Source organism: Microcaecilia unicolor, chromosome 7 (genome assembly GCF_901765095.1).
Source record: "Microcaecilia unicolor chromosome 7, aMicUni1.1, whole genome shotgun sequence".
Taxonomy (NCBI): Eukaryota; Metazoa; Chordata; class Amphibia; order Gymnophiona; family Siphonopidae; genus Microcaecilia; species Microcaecilia unicolor.
The window spans coordinates 99,793,371-99,815,100 of NC_044037.1; the positions used below are offsets into that span (position 1 = coordinate 99,793,371).

A 21,730-nucleotide genomic window follows, 5' to 3' on the forward strand; every position below is an offset into this window, starting at 1 on the left:
CAAAACAGGAGACTTGGCGCCAAGAAGCAGTGCCCTTACAGATGAACTCATGAAGAGAGGGGTTTGGAGCCTGCCTGGCTCTAGATGGAAAACTCAGCAGCCTAGAAGCTTTCTCCCACTGGACATAAATAGAAGGGGCCCTTCATCCCTCCCCACCATGACATTTCTTCATTGAGGCAATTACAGGAATGGATGCACAAAACTGTGAGTGCTTCTTCCCTTGAACCTAGTATGGGGTGGAAAGACAGAATGCATCAGCCATGAAGGAGCAGCAAAGGCAGCTTGGTCATGCAGCTAAACAGATGAGTGGATACCTGTGAGACAGGAGCAAGGAGATGATGGATTATACTGTAGTAAGGAAAGGAGACAAAAACATGTTAATTTTTATTAAGAAGGGGATGTATAGAAGAGACTGTATGAAGATCAGTACAGTATAACAGTACACACGCAGGTAACACTTATGTGGGAAGTGATGGCACCAGGGGTGTACCCACAGGTGGGCCTGGGAGGACTTGGGCCCATCCACTTTCAGGCCCACTCAGCAGTGATGCACCCTTGGTGTAGCTGGCAGGGTCTCCCCACCCCCACCAGCTGACAGCATCCCGCCATAACTCCCCCCAGACAAACTTGACAGTCAGTAGCATAGCAACTGAGTCACTGATACCAGCATCCTGTGCATGGTCAGTTGCCACTATGCTCAGTTCATGCATTAGAGTTGAGCATGCATGGGGTGCCAATGTTGATGGCTACAAATGCTGCTGCTGATTGCCACAGTTAACTGAAGGGAGTTATGGCAGACTGCTGATGTCTTCAATTGGCAGGGCTTGGGGATTCCTGCCAGCTAAGGTATTTGTTTTTAATTGGGGGGGTCAGGGTGGCAGGGAGCAGGAAGGGGTGGGTGGGAGCAGACAGGAAATATGTCATGCCCAGCTATTTCTACCCATTGGCCTACTTAAAATTTGCCACCTGGCTACGCCACTGGGTGGCACCAACCGCATAAGTGTGTGGGTTGTTTTTTTTTTTTCACTTGAATGTATAACTCTAGCTCTTGAAATCACTCAGCAGCCAAAGTTATCTATTTAAAAAAATGGGCACAGTTAAGGGCATTCTGGGGCTATCCACAAACTTTATCCTTCTAGCAATCATACACAGCTTCCAGATGGCGCACTGCATAAATAGCAGGTATAACTTTGAAAGGATTAGTTTTCCACCTAAAGTTTGTGTATTTTCAGTAGCTACTACAGTTATACCGAATAGCATATTTTACTATTAGGATGAATACGGATAATGACAAATATTATTTGGCTGACTATGAATAATGGGCATTGAGTTTTAACATAAATAATAAAAGAAGCAACATGAAATCGGAGCTCAAGTGTTTATTTCAGTAGTATTTAGCACAGTAGAGCCCTAGATTATTCATAAATTTAAATCACTATTTGGCTGAGTACAAATAACATATTCAGGGCACTATTTGGGGTCGAATGAAATTGAATACAAATATTCGGTACAGCCCTAGTAGCTACTGAAAATCCACATCACTTTAAACAGATAACATATCCCCATTTAAAGTTTGTGTTAGTCAACAGATTGAGAATTTATCTCAATGTATTCATCTCAAGGTCAGAGCACTAGTGAGGCTTGTAGCAGAGGGTAACATTGTCCCTAGATTGCAGTTCTCGAGGTCCACAACTCAGTCAAGTTTTTAGGATTTCCACAATGAATATGCATAAGATCCATTTGCATGCACTGTCTCCATTATATGCAGATAGATCTCATGCATATTCATTTTGGAAATCCTGAAAACTCAACTGGGTTGCGGACCTTGAGGACTGGCATTGAATAGCCTGCACTAGTTCCTGGGGAACACAAAAGAATTATGAAAGAGAAGAAGGTGGAGAAGAAATTGGCTAAAAGAAAGGGGGAATGAGGAAGTTAAGGAAGTGGTAGGTGGGGACAGGAAGGGAGAGGAGAAAGGAGAAAATCAGTGTGGTTAATAAACTTGAAAACCTGAAGTAAAACGTTCATGGCCTCTGCAGCGCTCTGTACTTCGGAGTCAGAGATCTGCATTTTTTCAGCTCTTTCCTTCTAAGGTTATTGGTTTTATTTAATTAAAAATGACTTAATTCCTGCAGATTGACAATGGGTATTTCTTTCTTGAGCCAAAGTGACATCATTAGATAATGCCTTGGAGGGTAATTTTGTAACGGGTCTCCTAGGTTTGGAGGTTGAAAAGATATCTAGTTGTAGCCTATTGTATAAAGACACAGGCATCTATGTGTCATTATAAAATACTGGGGCTAAACCAGCAGAAATCATGGTTACATTGAAGTCACAAGCATTTACACCTGTTAGGGAACAAGCATAGATGTTAGCATGTAAAGAATATGGATACTTTAAAAAGAATGTACACACTTTGCAATTCTGCCCGCACTCTTTCCAGAATATACCTATATGCACTCTGTGTAAAAGTATATCACTGCATCCTTTTACACCAGGGGTAGAGCTAGCCCTCTGATTGGGGGGTGACAGGGCCAGAGATGTATGGGGGGGGAGGAGTGGACAACCCATTCCTTCTTCCACCCCCAGCACAGTAAAATATACCTTTGCTGGCGGGGATGCCGTAGCCCCACCAGCCAAAAAAATTCAGTGCCTGAGCCACTCCCCTCTTCCTTCTGCTGCTGCTGTAATTTGAAGTCAGCGGCTTGCCTCCAGCTGCTGATTCCGGGACTTCTTAAGCATGCTCAGTTCTTGCACAAACTGAGGATGAGCAAGGAGAAGTCCTGGCATCGGTGGCTGGAGGCACGCCGTCGACTTCCGCATCACAGCAGCAGCACAAGGAGGAGGGGAGTGGCTCAGGCACTGAATTTCTTTGGCATCCTCGCCAGCCATTTAATGGGGTGCTGCAGGTTTAGAGGAGGCCTGAGCCCAAAGTGCCCCCCTGGTGGTTGCACCACCATTTTGCATGTGTACCCCTGGAGTAATTTTTATAAAAGCCATTTTACATGCAGAAAACTTTATAAAATCACCACCATCGTGTCTGAGGACATTTTAGAAATGAACACCCCCTGAGCTTTATAAACCCTTTTCTCTGTGTGAATTTGCCATAAATTCAGGTCTAAGCTGGAGAATATAGAGCTCACAGAGGGACCAATGTAGAAATGTTAGACCCAGGTGCCAATGAAGAGCGCATGGTTTCTGACACAAATGTAATAAGAAATTATGATGCGCATATTGCTTGATTGTATTGCTCCCACTGTGCAACTGCACCTTGAATACTGTGTGCAGTTCTGGCCACCGCATCTCAAAAAAGATATAGTGAAATTAGAAAAGGTACAGAGAAGGGCGACAAAAATGATAATGTGGTTGGGATGACTTTCCTATGAGGAAAGGCTAAAGCTGCTAGAGCTCTTCAGCTTGGAGAAGAAATGACTGAGGGGAGATATGATAGAGGTCTATAAAATACTGAGTGGAGTGGTAGATGTGACTTGCTTGTTTATCCTTTCCAAATATACTAGGACTAGGGGGCATGCAGTGAAGCTACTAAGTAGTAAATTTAAAAAAAAACAGAGAAAATATTTCTTTACTCAATATGTAATTCAACTCTGGAATTTGTTGCCAGAGAATGTGGTAAAAACAGTTAGCTTAGCAGGGTTTAAAAAAGGTTTGGATAATTTCCTAAAAGAAATGTCCATAAGCCATTATTAAGATGGACTTGGGAAAATCCACTTCTTATTTCTAGGATAAGCAGCGTAAAATTTGTTTTACTGTTCTGGGATCTTCCCAGGTATTTGTGACCTGGATTGGCCACTGTTGGCAACAGGATACTATGCTTGATGGACCTTTGATCTGTCCCAGTATGGCAATGCTGCTGTTCTGTCCTAATCACTTGCAAATTCAAAGCACCCAGATCCTGTATGTTAAGGGTAAGCCTGCTGGATGCATACGCACAAGGTTCTGTGCTGAGGACAGCTAGCGCCCTGCGCATATCCGATCAAAATGAAGTGTCAGCACACATCTGAACATGTGTTAGAGTGTTATTGTATGAATAAATATCAGCATATCAAATGTTTGCAAGGCTGATATTTACTTTCAGAACAGTATTACAGTTTATGCCCAGATAACTATTTTTTTCTCAAACTTGTGTGCAGAACCATCGCCTCCCATTCTATCTTTAAAGTTCAGGCACTTGTTATTGCTCACAGCAAAAAAGAAAAGAACTGCCACTAAATCCCCAAAACTGGCATTAAATCTTCTTTATTCAGCCAAGGAGTGGAAGACACCATGAAGTAAGTGCCAGTATGGCCAATGGCTCAGTTTATTCTTCCAAATGATCCTGCCGAATGTAAATGGACCCATCGATGCATGATACATCAGAAGCAAGGGCAGATTTTACTGTGCAATCAAACTGAAGTTGGAAAATGGAAAGAGAAATAGCGTCTTCTCACTTAAAAAGCGCTTTTTGGCAGGATTTTTTTCACCAGTTACGGTGTTGACCCTTGATGAAGTCCTGTATACTGAAACATGGCCCATGTTGGGTTTTATTTGTCAGCGCATCCTGTATATTGCCTCTGGAGAATAAACTGTTGGTATTTTTTTTAGTTTTTATATATTTGATTGGAAGAATAAACTGAGCCATTGGCCATCCTGGCACTTACTTCATGGTGTCTTCCACTCTTTATTTGACTATTAAATCTGCTCAACTAACCCTTCTATGTCTCTTTGGACCTGGCAGTCAATGTCTCATGTTTTGCTTTTCTTAATTTCTCCTGCGCACTTTTCTGTATTGCAGAGGAATAAATATGTTGTGTATCCATGTCTACTGTGTAAATTAACTTCTGCACAAAATCCCTTTCTGCATCATGCGCTCAGAACCTTGTGTGTAACCTTTTGGTAACTACGCACTTCACCTACGATAGCTTTCTACATCGGGCCCAGAGGCATATTTGGGAGATAGACAAACATTCATGCAGTGGCGTCGCGAGGGCAGCTGACACCTGGGGCGGGTCGCCGCTGCGCACCCCCCCCCCCTGAGAACATACCTGGAAGGCGGTGAGGGGCGGGCAGGAGAGCCAATCCGCTGAGTGCACGCCGCTGGGGGGTGTCGGCGCCTCGCTGGTTCCCTGCTCTCTCTGCCCCGGAACAGGAAGTAACCTGTTCCCGGGCAGAGAGAGCAAGGAACCAGCGAGGCGCAGACACCCCCCAGCGGCGTGCACCCGGGGCGGACCGCCCCACTCCCCCCCCCCCCCTTCCTACGCCACTGCATTCATGATCTCTCTGGCCTGATTCAGGCATTTACCAGTTTGTGAGCTTCCCCGACCATGCACAAACATATATTCCAGCAGGAGTGCTTTTGTAATGTATGGTTAGATATGGATAGCAACAGCTCATCCTCTGCCTCTTGTATATCTGAAATGGCAGAAAGATAGATATGAGGTCTCACTGACCATCAATATAGTGACGGGCAACGAATTTGAGGAGCTCGTCTAGTAGGATGACAGGGATGGAAATCTTGAGGACAATAAACCACTGGCTAACGGTCAGAGGAGTCAACTTGAAGATCATCTGGAGAAGCAACAAAGAAGAAAAACTACCAGTTAGAGATACGTTACATATTTACAGGGTACTGAATAATTGATCTGGCAAAAGAATGTCGAGTCGATATTCAAGGCAATTTAACTGGATAGGAACAGCTCCTGGACTATTAAATCGCTTGTGCAGGGCTATTTGCTGATATTCAGTGGCACTTAACCAGTTAGTGCTGCTGACTATCAGCATTAACTGCCAAACACAAAACTGGTTAATTTGTGGATGCTGTGGGGCTGAGTCAGCACTTATGTGATTAACTGTAGATATTCAGCACTTCACCGCATTAAGGTGACACATAAATAGTACCACATAAAACACAGTCTTATCTTTATGTGGTGAGGTGCTGAATATTGCACTTAATCACATAAGTTTTAGCCTCATACAACCAGACAGGGCTGGATTAACCACTGGACCAGGTGAGACTTTGGACCAGGACATTGGTGATTATCAGGCTTATTTTTGAAAGAGAAGGATGCCCATCTTTCGACACAAATCGGAAGATGGGTGTCCTCACAGGGTCATCCAAATCGGTATAATCGAAAGCCGATTTTGGACGTCCCCAACTGCTTTCCGTCGCAGGGACAGCCAAAGTTCACAGGAGCGTGTCGGAGGTGTAGCGAAGGCAGGACTTGGGCATGCCTAACACATGGACATTCTTGACCCATAATGTTAAAAAAAGGGCATCCCTGACGAGCACTTGGACGACTACCTGGTCCTGTTTTTCTTACGACCAAGGCACAAAAAGGTGCCCGAACTGACCAGATGACCAGCGGAGAGAATCGGGGATGACCTCCCGTTACTTCTCCAGTGGTCACTAAACCCCTCCCACCCTCAAAAAAAAATCTTAAAAAATATTTTGTACCAGCCTCTGTGCCAGCCTCAAATGTCATAGTCAGGTCTATCACAGCAGTATGCAGGTCCCTGGAGCAGTTTTAGTGAGCCCTCCAAAACCCACCGCAAACCCACTGTACCCATATCTAGGTGCCTCCTCCACCCGTAAGGGCTATGGTAGTGGTGTACAGTTGTGGGTAGTGGGTTTTGGGGGGCTCAGCACACAAGGTAAGGGAGCTAGGTACCTGGGAGCAATTTGTGAAGTCCACGTCAGTGCCCCCTAGGGTGCCCTGGCATGTCAGGGGGACCAGTGCACTACGAATGCTGTCTCCTCCCATGACCAAAGGGCTTGCATTTGGTTGTTTCTGAGATGGGCGTCCTTGGTTTCCATTATTGCTGAAAATCAGAAATGACCAAGTCTAGGGACGACCATCTCTAAGGACGACCTACATTTCAAGATTTGGGCATCCCCGACCGTATTATCGAAATGAAAGATGGACGTCCATCTTGTTTCGATAATGCGGGTTTCCCCTGTCCCTTCATTGGGACATTTTGCGAGGACGTCCTCAGCAAAACTTGGGCGTCCCTTTCGATTATGCCCCTCTAATGGTGCCAAAATACCCAGCCTCTGACCTCAGCTGGTCTACAGGTTAAGCCTTTTCTTCCCCTCCCCCCCAGTCCAGTCTTTCCCCATCCAGTGGGTCCTACACTGCTCCCTCACCTCTGTCACTCCCCTGTGGTCCTGTAAAGTTTACATCGGTTGCTGGTGATAACAGCAGCAGCATGATAAACTGCCTTAGGTCTTCCCTCTGCTGTGATCCACCCAAAGAAAACTGCATCAAAGGAGGCAGGACGCAGCAGAGGGAAGACTCGTGTTGACTGAAGGCACCCTGTCATGCTGCTGCTGCTGCTGGCCACTAGGAAAACTTTACAGGACCATGGGGAACTGAGAGAGGTGAGGGAGCAGTGCCAGACTCACGGGGAGGACAGACAAGGGGGGAAAGAGAGACTGGACCGAGGGGGGGGGGGAGAAGATGCTGGCCCAAGCAAGGGAGAGATGCCAAACCCATGGGGTGGGGGAGAGAAAGGAGAGGGGCTGGAAGCGATGCGTGGAAGGGGGAAGAGGGAGGAGGCTGGAAGTGATGAGTTGGGGGAGTACCACCATCCCTTGAGTTGATCCTGCAACTGAATATTCAGTGGCAGTGCCCAGACGTGGGCTGGCATTGAATATCCATGTGTAAAGATGGTGGCGGACAAAAAAACACTGACCACTGCCAGCTGAATAGCAACCCTTTAGTTTTTAATCAAAGGCTCAGTCTAATTTACCTATTCTACCTAATCTGGTTTAACCCAATTTAGATTACATTAAGTTAGTAACTCATTATCCATTAGTTTGAGGATTAACGGATTCTTCAAAGTGCACTGAAATGGCATAAGACCATGTGCAGTTTCTTTGATATGCTTATTATTTCCATTCAAATAATACAATGATACATTTTCTACCATTAGATGCCATTCGCTGTGAAAGTCCAAGTGCACTGGATTTGCAAATACACTCTTCCATAAATAAAACAGACCTGTTTTGGAACCACAATTTGTGGAGTAGTCTGAATGCATTACACAATCACAGGATACCTGTAGAAGCTTAACAAGTAGTTTTCTTTAATTGGAGGGTGATCTGTACCATCCAGGAGAAGGATAATCATTTCAATACAGGCCTGGTGAGCCTTGAACAGCAGATGCTTCAATTTTTGATCCACTATCATATCTCATGAAACAGTGACTAGCAGGAACCCTTACAGACCTAACACTCCTGAACAAATGGAGTGGCAAAATCTTGTCATAATTTACACCATCTCTGACTGCAATGCTGCATTGCTTAGAAGATATAGAACTACATTGAAAGGCATCATTAATCACCAGATTTTTATTTTTTTTATTTATTTATTTTTGTTACATTTGTACCCCACGCTTTCCCACTCATGGCAGGCTCAATGCGGCTTACATGGGGCAATGGAGGGTTAAGTGACTTGCCCAGAGTCACAAGGAGCTGCCTGTGCCGGGAATCAAACTAGGGAACAAACTCTCCTTCCTCACTTCACAAGGATCTGAGCAAATCCACAGAACTTGATTTACCGCTAGAAAGTTACCAGATCTGAACACTTGATAAGCAATAGCCACCAGGTGCTCATTCTTCATTTTTCAAAGTGTTTCCTTGCTGAGAAGCTTTTTATACAAGCAGATCATGAAAGATCATGGTGAATATTCTCTGATGTGTTCAACTGTTCCCTGAACACATGCTGATCCTTTATTTCCTTGCATGTGGAATCTACCTCTTTTCATTTCTTTTAGTTAAGCAATTCCTGTGGTTCAACAAACTCTTATTCCTTTGATGCATTTACATATGTCTTTACTGTCTGAAATATGCCCCAAATCTTTCTGTTTCTTACTGAAAAGGCTAGAACACCTGTCCAAAGAAAAAGATGATGTTTATGTATATACAGGCTTGGTTGGTGCTTACAGGCAGTGGTTCAACGTAGAGGATGAGGAAGTGGAGAGACATGGACAGACAAATGGAGCCCATCAGCCAGATGTTCACCCATGGAGGCATTCTCACAAGGGACTGATTCTCAGACAAGCTGTTGAAAGAAAAGAAAGGAAGAAGTGAGACAAAGAAAAATAAGAGGGAGAAAAAGGAAGAGAGAGAAGAAAGAGAAGAGAGAGGAGCAGACGTGCACTGAGTTTGTGCCTGGAAAACATAGATTCCTCTCGCTTTCTTGGGGTTTGGAGCATGCCCTGCACAATGAAATACATATCTGAGGATAAGCACCTGTGACAGCCTTCTATAAGTGAGAATGTATTTAGAGAAGGTAATTGTAAACATTAATGTAATGTAATGCTTCTGTTTCAAAGCATTCTGGGCCCATTTCTCCTGGGAATGCAAAGAAAAAAATGGAGAAGATGCAGAGGACAAATGAAGGAAGGTGATAATGAAAGAAAGAAAGAGACCAGGAAAGACAAAGGAGAAGGAAAAACAAAAAGAGTGATAAAGATGTACACAAAGTGGAAGAGACAAAAAGTAAAAACAGTAGGGGTGTAACAGAGACAAATGAATAAAATGGAAGAAAGTAAGTGGCCAAAAGGTGAAAGAGAAGAAAAAGGTTGGCAAGAGAAAGAGAGGTAGGGAAAAAAAAACAAGGAGAAAGATGACTGAAAAGCAGATGAAAACAGAATGAAAACTGATGAGAAAAGGAAACATTCTTGCCTATTGAGGGCATTGCACATCTCAATAGTGACCAGTACAGACAAGGCCATGGTCATTGGCACTGGGGACTCGAAAATATCACACTCCAATCCTTCAAAGTCAGAATGCTCCTCTGTGCACTGCATGAAGTGGGACTGTTGGGGGAAGAGAAGAGAATTAAATGTATAGAGAACACAGCTGCTATTCCAATTCAGACACCAGTGCAAAGGAGAGCACTTTTTCACGTGCAACTCCCACTTCAGACTGGCCACCAGCTCTAGGGCAGAAACCTCTATAGACACAGATCTAATTCCAAATCAGTTATCAGCTACAGGAAGCAGACTGACACAATTCCCAATCCAGCCCAGCCATCTGTATTAGAGCTAACTCCACAGATGCAGCTCCCCTTCCAACCCATCCATTAATACAAGAGTGGAAACTTCAAAGACACCTCTCCCACTCTAACTCAGCCACCATAGCTTGGAGAAGATCTCCACAAATAGCTCCTAGTAGATTGCTATTAGCCACTAGCCACCTCTGGTTAAACAGTGCAAGAGAATGCATCTTACCAGCTGGTGGTAGGTGACTTCCGGTCCATCTTCAGCATACAAGAACCACCAGGCAGCAGCACCAACAGTGGCAGCACCTACATAAGCTGGAGGGACAGAGTAAAGATGAAGCCATCAGTCTGGGTATACAAGGGCCAGATAAAGAAAACACTAAAGGAGAAAGGGGAACGAGACTGAGAGAGAGATTGCATGTATATGTAGTTGCATATGTGTGCAAGAGAGTGACAGTAGCAGATCTGTCCAGGCTTACCTCCAATGGCCATGTAGCGGAAGAAAAGCCAGCCACTGATGAGAGGTTCTTTGGGGCTGCGAGGAGGCCTGTCCATGATATCCAGATCAGGTGGGTTGAAGCCTAGGGCAGTAGCAGGAAGACCGTCAGTAACCAAGTTAACCCACAGCAGCTGGACAGGGATCAGAGCTTCAGGCAGACCCAGGGCAGCGGTCAAGAAAATACTGCAGATATAGGAAAGGAATGAAATGTGATGAGAATGTGCCTTAAATAACATATATATGCCATATGGAATACCTTCAGCATATTGTATACAACCTTAGGTCTAAGCGGTATATAAATACTAAAATGAATCTCTATACTGTATGTAATATTTGTGAGGATTCATGATATGTCTAAGGAGGTGCATTCTAGTACTAGCCACAAGGGGACACTATCCTTGGATTTATTTATTTTGTAATTTTCTTTATTTGCATAGCAAGGAATGTACATGACAACAATAAATAACAATCACAATTATTGCAATTGTGTATTCTAATTTTGATTACAATAAGATTTTTTTTAAAGAAAAATAAAAAGGCCTAAATATCTATATTATATCATTCTCAGAAGAACTTGCCACACCTTTTCATGTCCCATCACCCTTCCACTCCCTTCCCTGCCATGACACCTCTCTGACATTCCTGCATGTACTCTAGAGAGTTGCACAGGGACAGAAATTTCATCAATCCCTGCCCATCCTCAAAATCTAACCCATACCCGCTAAGATCCATTCCATCCCCACTCATACCCATAGGAGTTGATGTTATTATTTACTTGCTTGCAGCCCTCTATTTCCTCCCAACCCCAACAGCCTCCTGTGGTTTTTGGATGGTATTCACTATTCAGCCAATGAGTGTTCCAAGCCTCAGGGTCAGGTGCACAAAGCTTCCATGCTATTAACGTTTGCTTTAGACTGGTTCTCGCCAGTCTAAAGCAAGCAATTATGTAGCTAATAATGAACAAAGGGGCTTTCCGTGGCTCTAACGAGTGCTGTTAGCAGCCACCAAGAACCCTATGCAAATGTAATACAATGAGCTCATTAGTATTCTAATGTGTATTCCGGGGGGATGCACAGCTCCAGAGCAAATTTTATGGCTGCTCTGGAGGTGTTGGAGCGGAGGGAAGCACAAGCAGTCAGCTACAAAGGCTGCCTGTTTGTGCTTCCTATCTCTCATCTCCCAGCGCCTTTTTAAAAATTTCCCTGTTGGTCCAGTGGACCCTGACTCCCCTTGGTGGCCCTCCACAAATAGATTTTAAAAAAATATTTCTCTGGTGGTTCAATGAACCAGATTCCTTCCCCTCCCCCATGCATACAGCCCCCCCCCCTCCCGATACCACCCTACACCCCTCCCTGTACATTTACAAGATGGAGGTAAGAGGGTAGGAGCAACAGCTCCAACCTCAAGCCCCCGGAACAAAATGGTGGCACCCAGGCCCTGCCCAGTGTATTGTGGGATGTACTAGGCAGGGCTAAGCACCTTATAAGGGAAAAACTCTATGTATAATATTTAGCCCCGCCCAGTGTATGCAAGAATACACTGGGTAGGGCCTGGGTGCCACCATTTTTTTCTGGACAGGCCTGAGGCAAGAAGGAGGAGCTGTTGCTCCTGCCCTCCTGCCTCCACCTTCTAAAGATACAGGGAGGGGATCAGCGTGTGCGTGGAGGGGGGGAAGGGGTCTGGTCCACTAGACCACTAGGGCAATTTTAAAAAATGATTTGGGGAGGACCATTGGGAAGGGGGCCAGGGTCCACTGGACCACCGGAGAAATAATAAAAAAATTAGCAGGGGGGTGGTCCATTGAACCACCAGGGAAATTGTAAAAAGAGGTTTCGGAGGTGTGTCAGGATCCACTGGACCATCAGGGAAAAGTTTTTAAAAAGTATGGGGTTGGTGCATCAGAGCTGTCAAATGCATTTGACAGCTCAAATTCACAGAGTGCAATGCACAAAGGGTGGCACCCCAACATAACAGCTCCGACAAAACAGCCTGGTAACCAGTGCATCTTTTCTAGCTGAAAAAAATTGGCCGGTACTCAAATGCTAGGCCACCCTTCAAGGATGGGGTGATCACTGAGGGATCCACCCCACAATAGCCAGGCCCCCTGCAACCAGTCACAGAACCTATGACAAGGCAGAATTGATGTGTAGAGCATGAGCTCTTTCATTAAAACTTGGGGTCCATGGGTCAATTTTAGCAGACAATGGAAAAGTTGCCGGTACTCAGTACCCCCAAGTACTCCCACAAAAAAAGCCCTGCTGGTAACAAAATAGCCCTTGACAAATGAGCCTCTAACAAAATGTCCCCTCCCACAAAATAATCCTTGACAAAATAGCCCCCTAGAAAAAAATGCAGTGCCATATCCTGGGTACCCTGATCAGGCCCTTTTGTCAGGGGGCTAATTTGTCAAGGGCTATATTGTGGGAGGCCATTTTGACAGTGGCTGTTATGTCAGGGGCTATTATGTCAGGAACTTTTTTTTGTTTGGAGCTTTTTTGTCGGGGACATTTTGTCAATGCTATTTTGACCGGGTACCACAAAGGGTGATCGGTGCAGCTCATTTGCATCTTATCCTTTTTTCTGCATCGCTCGTTTACAAGTCGCTAAATTTTACCGAGGCAACCGTTGTGCATCATGCCCTCAGCCTGGTGTTCCAGCTGCCTCTCAGGGCATTCCAACCCTCAATGTGGCACTCCAAATGCATCTCTCCGTATATTACAAGCCTTATTTTGGTGCTCCAATTGCCTCTCTCGGTTCATTCCAAGCCTCATTCTCGAGTCACCGAGATTTTGACTACACTCCAGTGGGAATCCCATGGCAATGTCTTCTATCCCCGAAGAAATCCTATAGTAACTTCTTCCATCCCCACAGGAATTCCATGGAACTTCTTCCATACCCACAGGTATCCCACGGGTTCCATCTAGGGCTCTTCAGCTTGGAGAAAAGACGGCTGAGGGGAGATATGATAGAGGTCTATAAAATAATGAGTGGAGTAGAAAGGGTAGATGTGAAGAATTCAATGAAACTACAAAGTAATAAATTTAAAATGAATCAGAGAAAGGTTTTCTTCACTCAAAGTGTAATTAAACTCTGGAATTCGTTGCCAGAGAATGTGGTAAAGGCAGTTAGCTTAGCGGGGTTTAAAAAAGGTTTGTACAGCTTCCTAAAGGAAAAGTCCATAGACCATTATTAAAATGGACTTGGGGAAAATCCACAGCTTATTTCTGGGATAAGCAGCATAAAATGTTTTGTACTTTTTGGGGATCTTGCCAGGTATTTGTGACCTGGATTGGCCACTGTTGGAAACAGGATACTGGGCTTGATGGACCTTTGGTCTGCCCCAGTATAGCAATACTTATGTACCTTTCATAAGCCATATTAGTTTCTGTGACACAGTAATTTTTGAAAGCATCCAGGATTTTGTTCATATTGTTTTGTCTGCTTCACTCTCAAAGGTCAAGGTCTCATATAGCTCATATGTTTACATAGGAACATAAGAATAGCCATACTGGGTCAGACCAATGGTCCATGTAGCCCAGTATCCTGCTTCCAACTGTGGCCAATCCAGATCACAAGTACCTAGCAGAAACCCAATTAGTACCAACCAGTGGCGTTCCTAGCCAGGAATGCACCCGGGGCGGATCGCCGATGCGCCCCCCCCGGGTGCAGCGCCCCCCCCTGGCAAAATGACACCCCCCCCGGGTGCACACCGCTGGGGAGGGGGGTGGGGAGCTGCAGCGAACGAGCGAAGATAGCGAACTCGGAGCCAGGCGCGCGCCGCGGCACCCCCCAGCGGCGTGCACCCGGGGCGAACCGCCCCCCCCCTTGGTACGCCACTGGTACCAACATTTCATGCTATCAGTCCCAGGTAGCGGCCTCCCCTATGTCCATCTCAATAACAGACTATGGATGTTTATTTATTTATTTGTTACATTTGTACCCCACATTTTCCCACCTATTTGCAGGCTCAATGTGGCTTACAAAGTACCGTAAAGGCATTTGCCAGTCGGTTGATAACAAATACAGGTTATATTGTGGTCGAAATGTGGTAGGTGCGTATCTGGCACCATGAGGATGGAAGGGATGAAGATTGTATATTGTCCATTACGATCATTGGCTATGTTGTGTTGCTGGGTGTGGGGATTTACATTGGATCGGTGGGGTAAGCCTTTTTGAAGAGGGTGGTTTTTAGTGATTTCCTGAAGTTTAGATGGTCATAGATTATTTTCACTGCTTTTGGGAGTCCATTCCATAGTTGTGCGCTTAAGTAGGAGAAACTGGATGCATAAGCTGTTTTGTATTTCAGCCCTTTGCAATTTGGGTAATGTAGGTTTAGGTATGATCGTGATGATCCGATTCAGGAAACTTGTCCAAACCTTTTTTAAACCCAGATACGCTAACTGCTGTTACCTTATCCTCTGGCAATGAGTTCCAGAGCCTGACTATTCTTTGAGTGAAAAAAATGTTTTCTCCTATTTGTTTTAAAAGTATTTCCATGTAATTTCATTGAGTGTCCCCTGGTCTTTCTACTTTTTGAAAGAGTAAAAAATCAATTCACTTTTACCTGTTCTACACCACTCAGGATTTTGTAGATCTTAATCTATCCCCCCTCAGCCATCTCTTTTCTAAGCTGAAGAGCCCTAACCTCTTTAGCCCTTCCTCATATGGGAGGAGTTCCATCCTCTTTATCATTTTGGTCGCTTCTCTTTGAAACTTTTCTAATTCCGCTATATCTTTTTTGAGATATGGCAACCAGAATTGAATGCAGTGCTTCTTTTTGAGCTTGTATTGGGAGTTTGCTTTTCACTAATTTCTGTTTCAAATTAGGTGGCTGTCGAAAGACCAGCACTGGTGGGGCTGGGAATATCTCTTTCAGTAATTCATCTTCCTGGAGTAGTGGCTGTAGATCTTTTATGATTCTTCTTAATTTTTCTAGCTCTGAATTGTATGTCAGTCACTACAAGAGGGATTCTCTCTGGTGGCTTTCTTCTCTTTGTACTGCAGTAGGTTTTCTCTAGTATTTTAATGGAAGAAGCAGTATTCTTGGAGATTATTTTGGGGTTGTAGCCTTTTTGTTTGAAAGAATCATTCAGGATTTTGAGGTGTTTATTTCTGTCTCTTGGGCCACAGCAGATACAGTGGTATCATGTGGCTTGGCTGTGTATAATGGATTTTTGTGTATGTGAAGGGTGGAAGCTGGAGTTGTGGAGATATCTGCATCACTCTGTAGGTTTCCTGTATATCAGTGTTTATTTAGAGCCATTGCTGATTGGGTGTGTAGAAAGTTGACCTTTTCTGGGGAGTAGTCAATTTTCAATTTGATTGTAGGATGGTATGTATTGAAGGAATTGTAAGAGAATCTCTTCTCCCTCAGTTCAAATCATGAAAATGTCATCAATATACCGGTACTATTTTAAGGGTTTAGTTTGATTTGTATTCAAAAATGTCTCTTCCAGTTCTGCTATGAAGAGGTTAGCATATTGGAGTGCCATTCTGGTTCCCATAGCAGTGCACATGATTTGCAGATAGATATCATTGTTAAAGCAGAACTAGTTGTGAGTTAGAATGAATTTGATTAATTTTGTAATGGTTTCCGGTGAGTATTGGTGGTCCAGGGTGGATGTTTTTAGGAATTTATCATATGCAGCTATGCCATCTGTGTGGGCTTTTGTGTGGGGAAATCTTGCCTGACCAATTTACTTCAATTCTTTGAAGGAGTAAACAAACATGTGGACAAAGGGGAACCGGTTGATATTGTGTATCTGGATTTTCAAAAGGCGTTTGACAAGGTACCTCATGAAAGGCTACAGAGGAAATTGGAGGGTCATGGGATAGGAGGAAATGTCCTATTGTGGATTAAAAACTGGTTGAAGGATAGGAAACAGAGAGTGGGGTTAAATGGGCAGTATTCACAATGGAGAAGGGTAGTTAGTGGGGTTCCTCAGGGGTTTGTGCTAGGACCGCTGCTTTTTAATATATTTATAAATGATTTAGAGATGGGAGTAACTAGTGAGGTAATTAAATTTGCTGATGACACAAAGTTATTCAAAGTTGTTAAATCGCAACAGGATTGTGAAAAATTACAAGAGGCCCTTACGAGACTGGGCGGCTAAATGGCAGATGACATTTAATGTGAGCAAGTGCAAGGTGGGAAAAAAGAACCCGAATTATAGCTATGTCATGCAAGGATCTACGTTAGGAGTTACGGACCAAGAAAGGGATCTGGGTGTTGTCGTCGATAATACACTGAAACCTTCTGCTCAGTGTGCTGCTGCGGCTAAGAAAGCGAATAGAATGTTGGGTATTATTAGGAAAGGTATGGAAAACAGGTGTGAGGATGTTATAATGCCGTTGTATCGCTCCATGGTGCGACCGCACCTTGAGTATTGTGTTCAATTCTGGTCGCCGCATCTCAAGAAAGATATAGTAGAATTGGAAAAGGTGCAGCGAAGGGCGACTAAAATGATAGCGTGGATGGGACGACTTCCCTATGAAGAAAGATTAAGGAGGCTAGGGCTATTCAGCTTGGAGAAGAGACGGCTGAGGGGAGACATGATAGAGGTATATAAAATAATGAGTGGAGTGGAACAGGTGGATGTGAAGCGTCTGTTCATGCTTTCCAAAAATACTAGGACTAGGGGGCATGCGATGAAACTACAGTGTAGTAAATTTAAAACAAATCGGAGAAAATTTTTCTTCACCCAACGTATAATTAAACTCTGGAATTCATTGCCAGAGAAAGTGGTGAAGGCGGTTAGCTTAGCAGAGTTTAAAAAGGGGTTGGACGGTTTCCTAAATGACAAGTCCATAACCCGCTACTAAATGGACTTGGGAAAAATCCACAATTCCAGGAATAACATGTATAGAATGTTTGTACTTTTGGGAAGCTTGCCAGGTGCCCTTGGCCTGGATTGGCCGCTGTCATGGACAGGATGCTGGGCTCGATGGACCCTTGGTCTTTTCCCAGTATGGCATTACTTATGTACTTATGTGTGGGGAATGTTGCTGTATACTGATTCTACATCCATTGTGACCAGAAGAGTATCTTGTGGTAGCTGCTTGATGTTTTTTAGTTTGTTCAGAAAGTCTGTGGTGTCTTATATGAAGCTGTTTGTCTTGTGCACAAATGGTTTAAGAATTCCCTCTATAAGTCCAGATATTTCCTCTGTAAGTGTGCCAATACCAGATATGATTGGTCTGCCAGGGTTTCCAGGTTTATGGATTTTAGGTAGCATATAGAATGTGCCCACAGAAGGATGGTTTGGAATGAGTTTTTTTTAGGTGTGGCTGTACTTGCTTTGCAAGTGTTTTGATAATGTTTTTCAGCTGTTTTATATAATTCTACATGGGTTCCTACGTTAGTTTCCTGTAGTATGTGTTGTCTGAGAGCAGTCTATCTTTGTGTGTACATAATCACTACAGAGCCTCCTTTGTCTGCAGGTTTGATGACAATGTTTTGGTTATTCTCTAGTTTTTTATGGCAGCTGTTTCTGGTGGAGACAAGTTGTACAGAATTTTCTTTAGTTTGTTGGAAAGTTGTGATTTCACCCAATGTCTGAAGCTTTCTATGTAGTTGTCTAGTTTTTTATTTTGTCCATTGTGTGGTATGAAATATGGTTTCTTTTGTTTAAAATTGTATTCCAGTCCTTTTTTGTTGTTATTATTGTTGTTGTTGAAATGTACCTTCAAGCGGGGTTTTCTAAAGAATTCTTCCAGGTCTGAGTACAGTTGAATTTCATCTAGTTTGCTGCAGGGACAAAATGAAAGTCCTTTGGAGAGTACAGAGATTTCATGCTGTGATAATTGGTAGTTTGAGAGGTTTACTATCCCCATTTGATCTGCACTTCCATCAGTGTGGTCAGTGGGAGTTTGCCTGCAGTGCATATACTGATTTCATGATCTCCTAGGTTGTTTTTTTTTTTGGGGGGGGGGGGTGCATTTTGTTTCTCATATACCACAGGTGGATTGGAAAGTGTATCCAAGTTGTTTGGGTCTCCTCTTTCAGGTGCAGTGTAGTTAGTGATCTGAAATGAGATGTTTTCTCTATGATTCTGCAGGAGAGAAGTCAGCTTTTTTCCTTTCTTACGGATAGCAATGTATTGTTTTTTTGCTTGGATTTCTTGTAGGTTCTTCTTCAGTTGGCTGATAAGATAGGGATTTAGCTCCTGCATGTTCCTTATGATTTCTTCTTTTTGGTTCTTAGTATTTTCTTCGTTTTGTAGTGTTGATGTAGAAGTTCATTTCTTAGTTTCTGACTAGTGTATTTGGAGGTGGAGAGTAGATGTACCCTGCACTAATCAGTTAGCATGGGGGCATTGGTGCTCACTGACCGATTAGTGCAGGATTAGCATGGGAGCCCCTACCTCCACTTTTTAGTGCAGCTGAGTGAAAGGGCTCTTTAGTAACCTTTGATTCTAATAGAGGATACTGCCATCTTGTGGCTGATGCTGGCATTGCAGACCCTCACTTTCCCTTGAGAGTTACAGGCACCATAAGAACATAAGAAATGCCATACTGGATCAGACCAGAGGTCCATCTAGCCCAGTATTCTGTTTCCAGCAATCAGGTTCCCAAAGAAGATCCAGTCCTTTGTGCTCACACCCAGGGATAAACAGTGGCTTTCCCAGGTCTAATAACAGTCCTAGACTTTTTCTTCAAGAACTTGTCTAAACCTTTCAAGAGGTCAAGTTTTCATGGCTATAGTGGTGTGTTATGTTTGTTTTTTGTTTTTTTTGTTTTGTTAGCTCTAGCAGCAGTGGAAGTTCAGATATCCACTGAAATCACCATTCTTGCATATTTTATTCTGCTCAAATTGTCTAAAGTTAAATCCTTCCAAAAGCAAGGAAATTTTTTCCTTGGCTCAGATCTTCACCTAATATATATCATACATACATATATAGTAGATGACGGCAGAAAAAGACCTGCATGGTCCATCCAGTCTGCCCAACAAGATAAACTCATATGTGTATACCTTACCTTGATTTGTACCTACCTTTTTCAGGGCACAGACCGTACAAGTCTGCCCAGCAGTATTTCCCGCCTCCCAACCACCAGTCCCGCCTCCCATCACCGGCTCTGGCACAGACCGTATAAGTCTGCCCTCCACTATCCTCGCCTCCCAACCACCAACCTCTCTTCCCCCACCTGCTCCGCCACCCAATTTTGGCTAAGCTTCTGAGGATCCATTCCTACTGCACAGGATTCCTTTATGCATATCCCACGCATGTTTGAATTCCGTTTTCATCTCCACCACCTCCCGCAGGAGGGCATTCCAAGCATCCACCACCCTCTCCGTGAAAAAATACTTCCTGACATCTTTTTTGAGTCTGCCCCCCTTCAATCTCATTTCATGTCCTCTCGTTCTACCGCCTTCCCATCTCTGGAAAAGATTTGTTTGCGGATTAATACCTTTCAAGTATTTGAACGTCTGTATCATATCACCCCTGTTCCTCCTTCCTCCAGGGTATACATGTTCAGGTCAGCAAGTCTCTGCTCATACGTCTCCTCTAATGAAGAATAAACTGTTACAATATTATGATTTTGTCACTGTGCTAGGTGTAATTCTGGATAAAGTTTTAGTTTTGATTATTATATTTCAAATGCCCTAAGAAATCCTTTTTTATGTCAATGAAGGTCAAAACACCTTCTTATGGGCATAGGAGCTCTCTATATACTCATTCTTTCACTGGTTCTATCCCAATTAGATTATTCTGTTTATCAGGGCTTTCCTTAATATCAGTTAAGAAAGGTTTACTTAGTATAAAATATAGCAGTTAAAGTACTATTTGGTGCTAAAAAATGTGATCAAGTCACACCTTTGCTACAAGAAGAACATTGGATCAGGCGACCCTCAGGGGGAGGAATGCTGGCTTCGGCCTAACCCCTGGTAAGCCTTTCCTCAGCTGAGAGGTACCCACCTCTACCACCGGCTGCCTTTCAGGTGCTGTGGAGGACTTGCAGCTCATCTGCATATCCTTACAGCCTTCTCCGGGGTGACACCCAGGTCCACCCCGATCCACTCAGGGCCTCCGCTCTAGGTGCCCAGCGCTCCCACCAGGTGCTGTGGAGGACTTGCAGCCCTTCTGCATTTCCTCACAGCTGTATCCGGGGTGACTCCAGTTCCACCCCGACCTTCCCAGGGCCTTCTCTCCAAGTGCCCAGAGCTCCCAGGTGCTTTTTGGCTAGGATCAGGCGACCCTCAGGGGGAGGAATGCTGGCTTCGGCCTAACCCCTGGTAAGCCTTTCCTCAGCTGAGAGGTACCCACCTCTACCACCGGCTGCCTTTCAGGTGCTGTGGAGGACTTGCAGCTCATCTGCATATCCTTACAGCCTTCTCCGGGGTGACACCCAGGTCCACCCCGATCCACTCAGGGCCTCCGCTCTAGGTGCCCAGCGCTCCCACCAGGTGCTGTGGAGGACTTGCAGCCCTTCTGCATTTCCTCACAGCTGTATCCGGGGTGACTCCAGTTCCACCCCGACCTTCCCAGGGCCTTCTCTCCAAGTGCCCAGAGTTCCCAGGTGCTTTTTGGCTAGGATCAGGCGACCCTCAGGGGGAGGAATGCTGGCTTCGGCCTAACCCCTGGTAAGCCTTTCCTCAGCTGAGAGGTACCCACCTCTACCACCGGCTGCCTTTCAGGTGCTGTGGAGGACTTGCAGCTCATCTGCATATCCTTACAGCCTTCTCCGGGGTGACACCCAGGTCCACCCCGATCCACTCAGGGCCTCCGCTCTAGGTGCCCAGCGCTCCCACCAGGTGCTGTGGAGGACTTGCAGCCCTTCTGCATTTCCTCACAGCTGTATCCGGGGTGACTCCAGTTCCACCCCGACCTTCCCAGGGCCTTCTCTCCAAGTGCCCAGAGTTCCCAGGTGCTTTTTGGCTAGGATCAGGCGACCCTCAGGGGGAGGAATGCTGGCTTCGGCCTAACCCCTGGTAAGCCTTTCCTCAGCTGAGAGGTACCCACCTCTACCACCGGCTGCCTTTCAGGTGCTGTGGAGGACTTGCAGCTCATCTGCATATCCTTACAGCCTTCTCCGGGGTGACACCCAGGTCCACCCGATCCACTCAGGGCCTCCGCTCTAGGTGCCCAGCGCTCCCACCAGGTGCTGTGGAGGACTTGCAGCCCTTCTGCATTTCCTCACAGCTGTATCCGGGGTGACTCCAGTTCCACCCCGACCTTCCCAGGGCCTTCTCTCCAAGTGCCCAGAGTTCCCAGGTGCTTTTTGGCTA

At 44.8% G+C, this 21,730-nt stretch overlaps 1 protein-coding gene across 1 annotated transcript in view; it reads right to left on the minus strand.

Moving 5' to 3' along the window:
• Nucleotides 1-21,730, minus strand: part of ATP2A1 (ATPase sarcoplasmic/endoplasmic reticulum Ca2+ transporting 1) — a 92,677-nt gene that overhangs the window by 3,530 nt on the left and 67,417 nt on the right. The window contains exons 17-22 of the mRNA XM_030210673.1: nucleotides 10,484-10,686; nucleotides 10,234-10,319; nucleotides 9,686-9,819; nucleotides 8,942-9,059; nucleotides 5,448-5,565; nucleotides 315-348 (exon numbers count right to left, since the gene is read on the minus strand). Coding sequence (XP_030066533.1) covers nucleotides 344-348; nucleotides 5,448-5,565; nucleotides 8,942-9,059; nucleotides 9,686-9,819; nucleotides 10,234-10,319; nucleotides 10,484-10,686 — 664 coding nt within the window. The 3' untranslated portion in view covers nucleotides 315-343. The remainder of the gene's footprint in view (nucleotides 1-314; nucleotides 349-5,447; nucleotides 5,566-8,941; nucleotides 9,060-9,685; nucleotides 9,820-10,233; nucleotides 10,320-10,483; nucleotides 10,687-21,730) is intronic.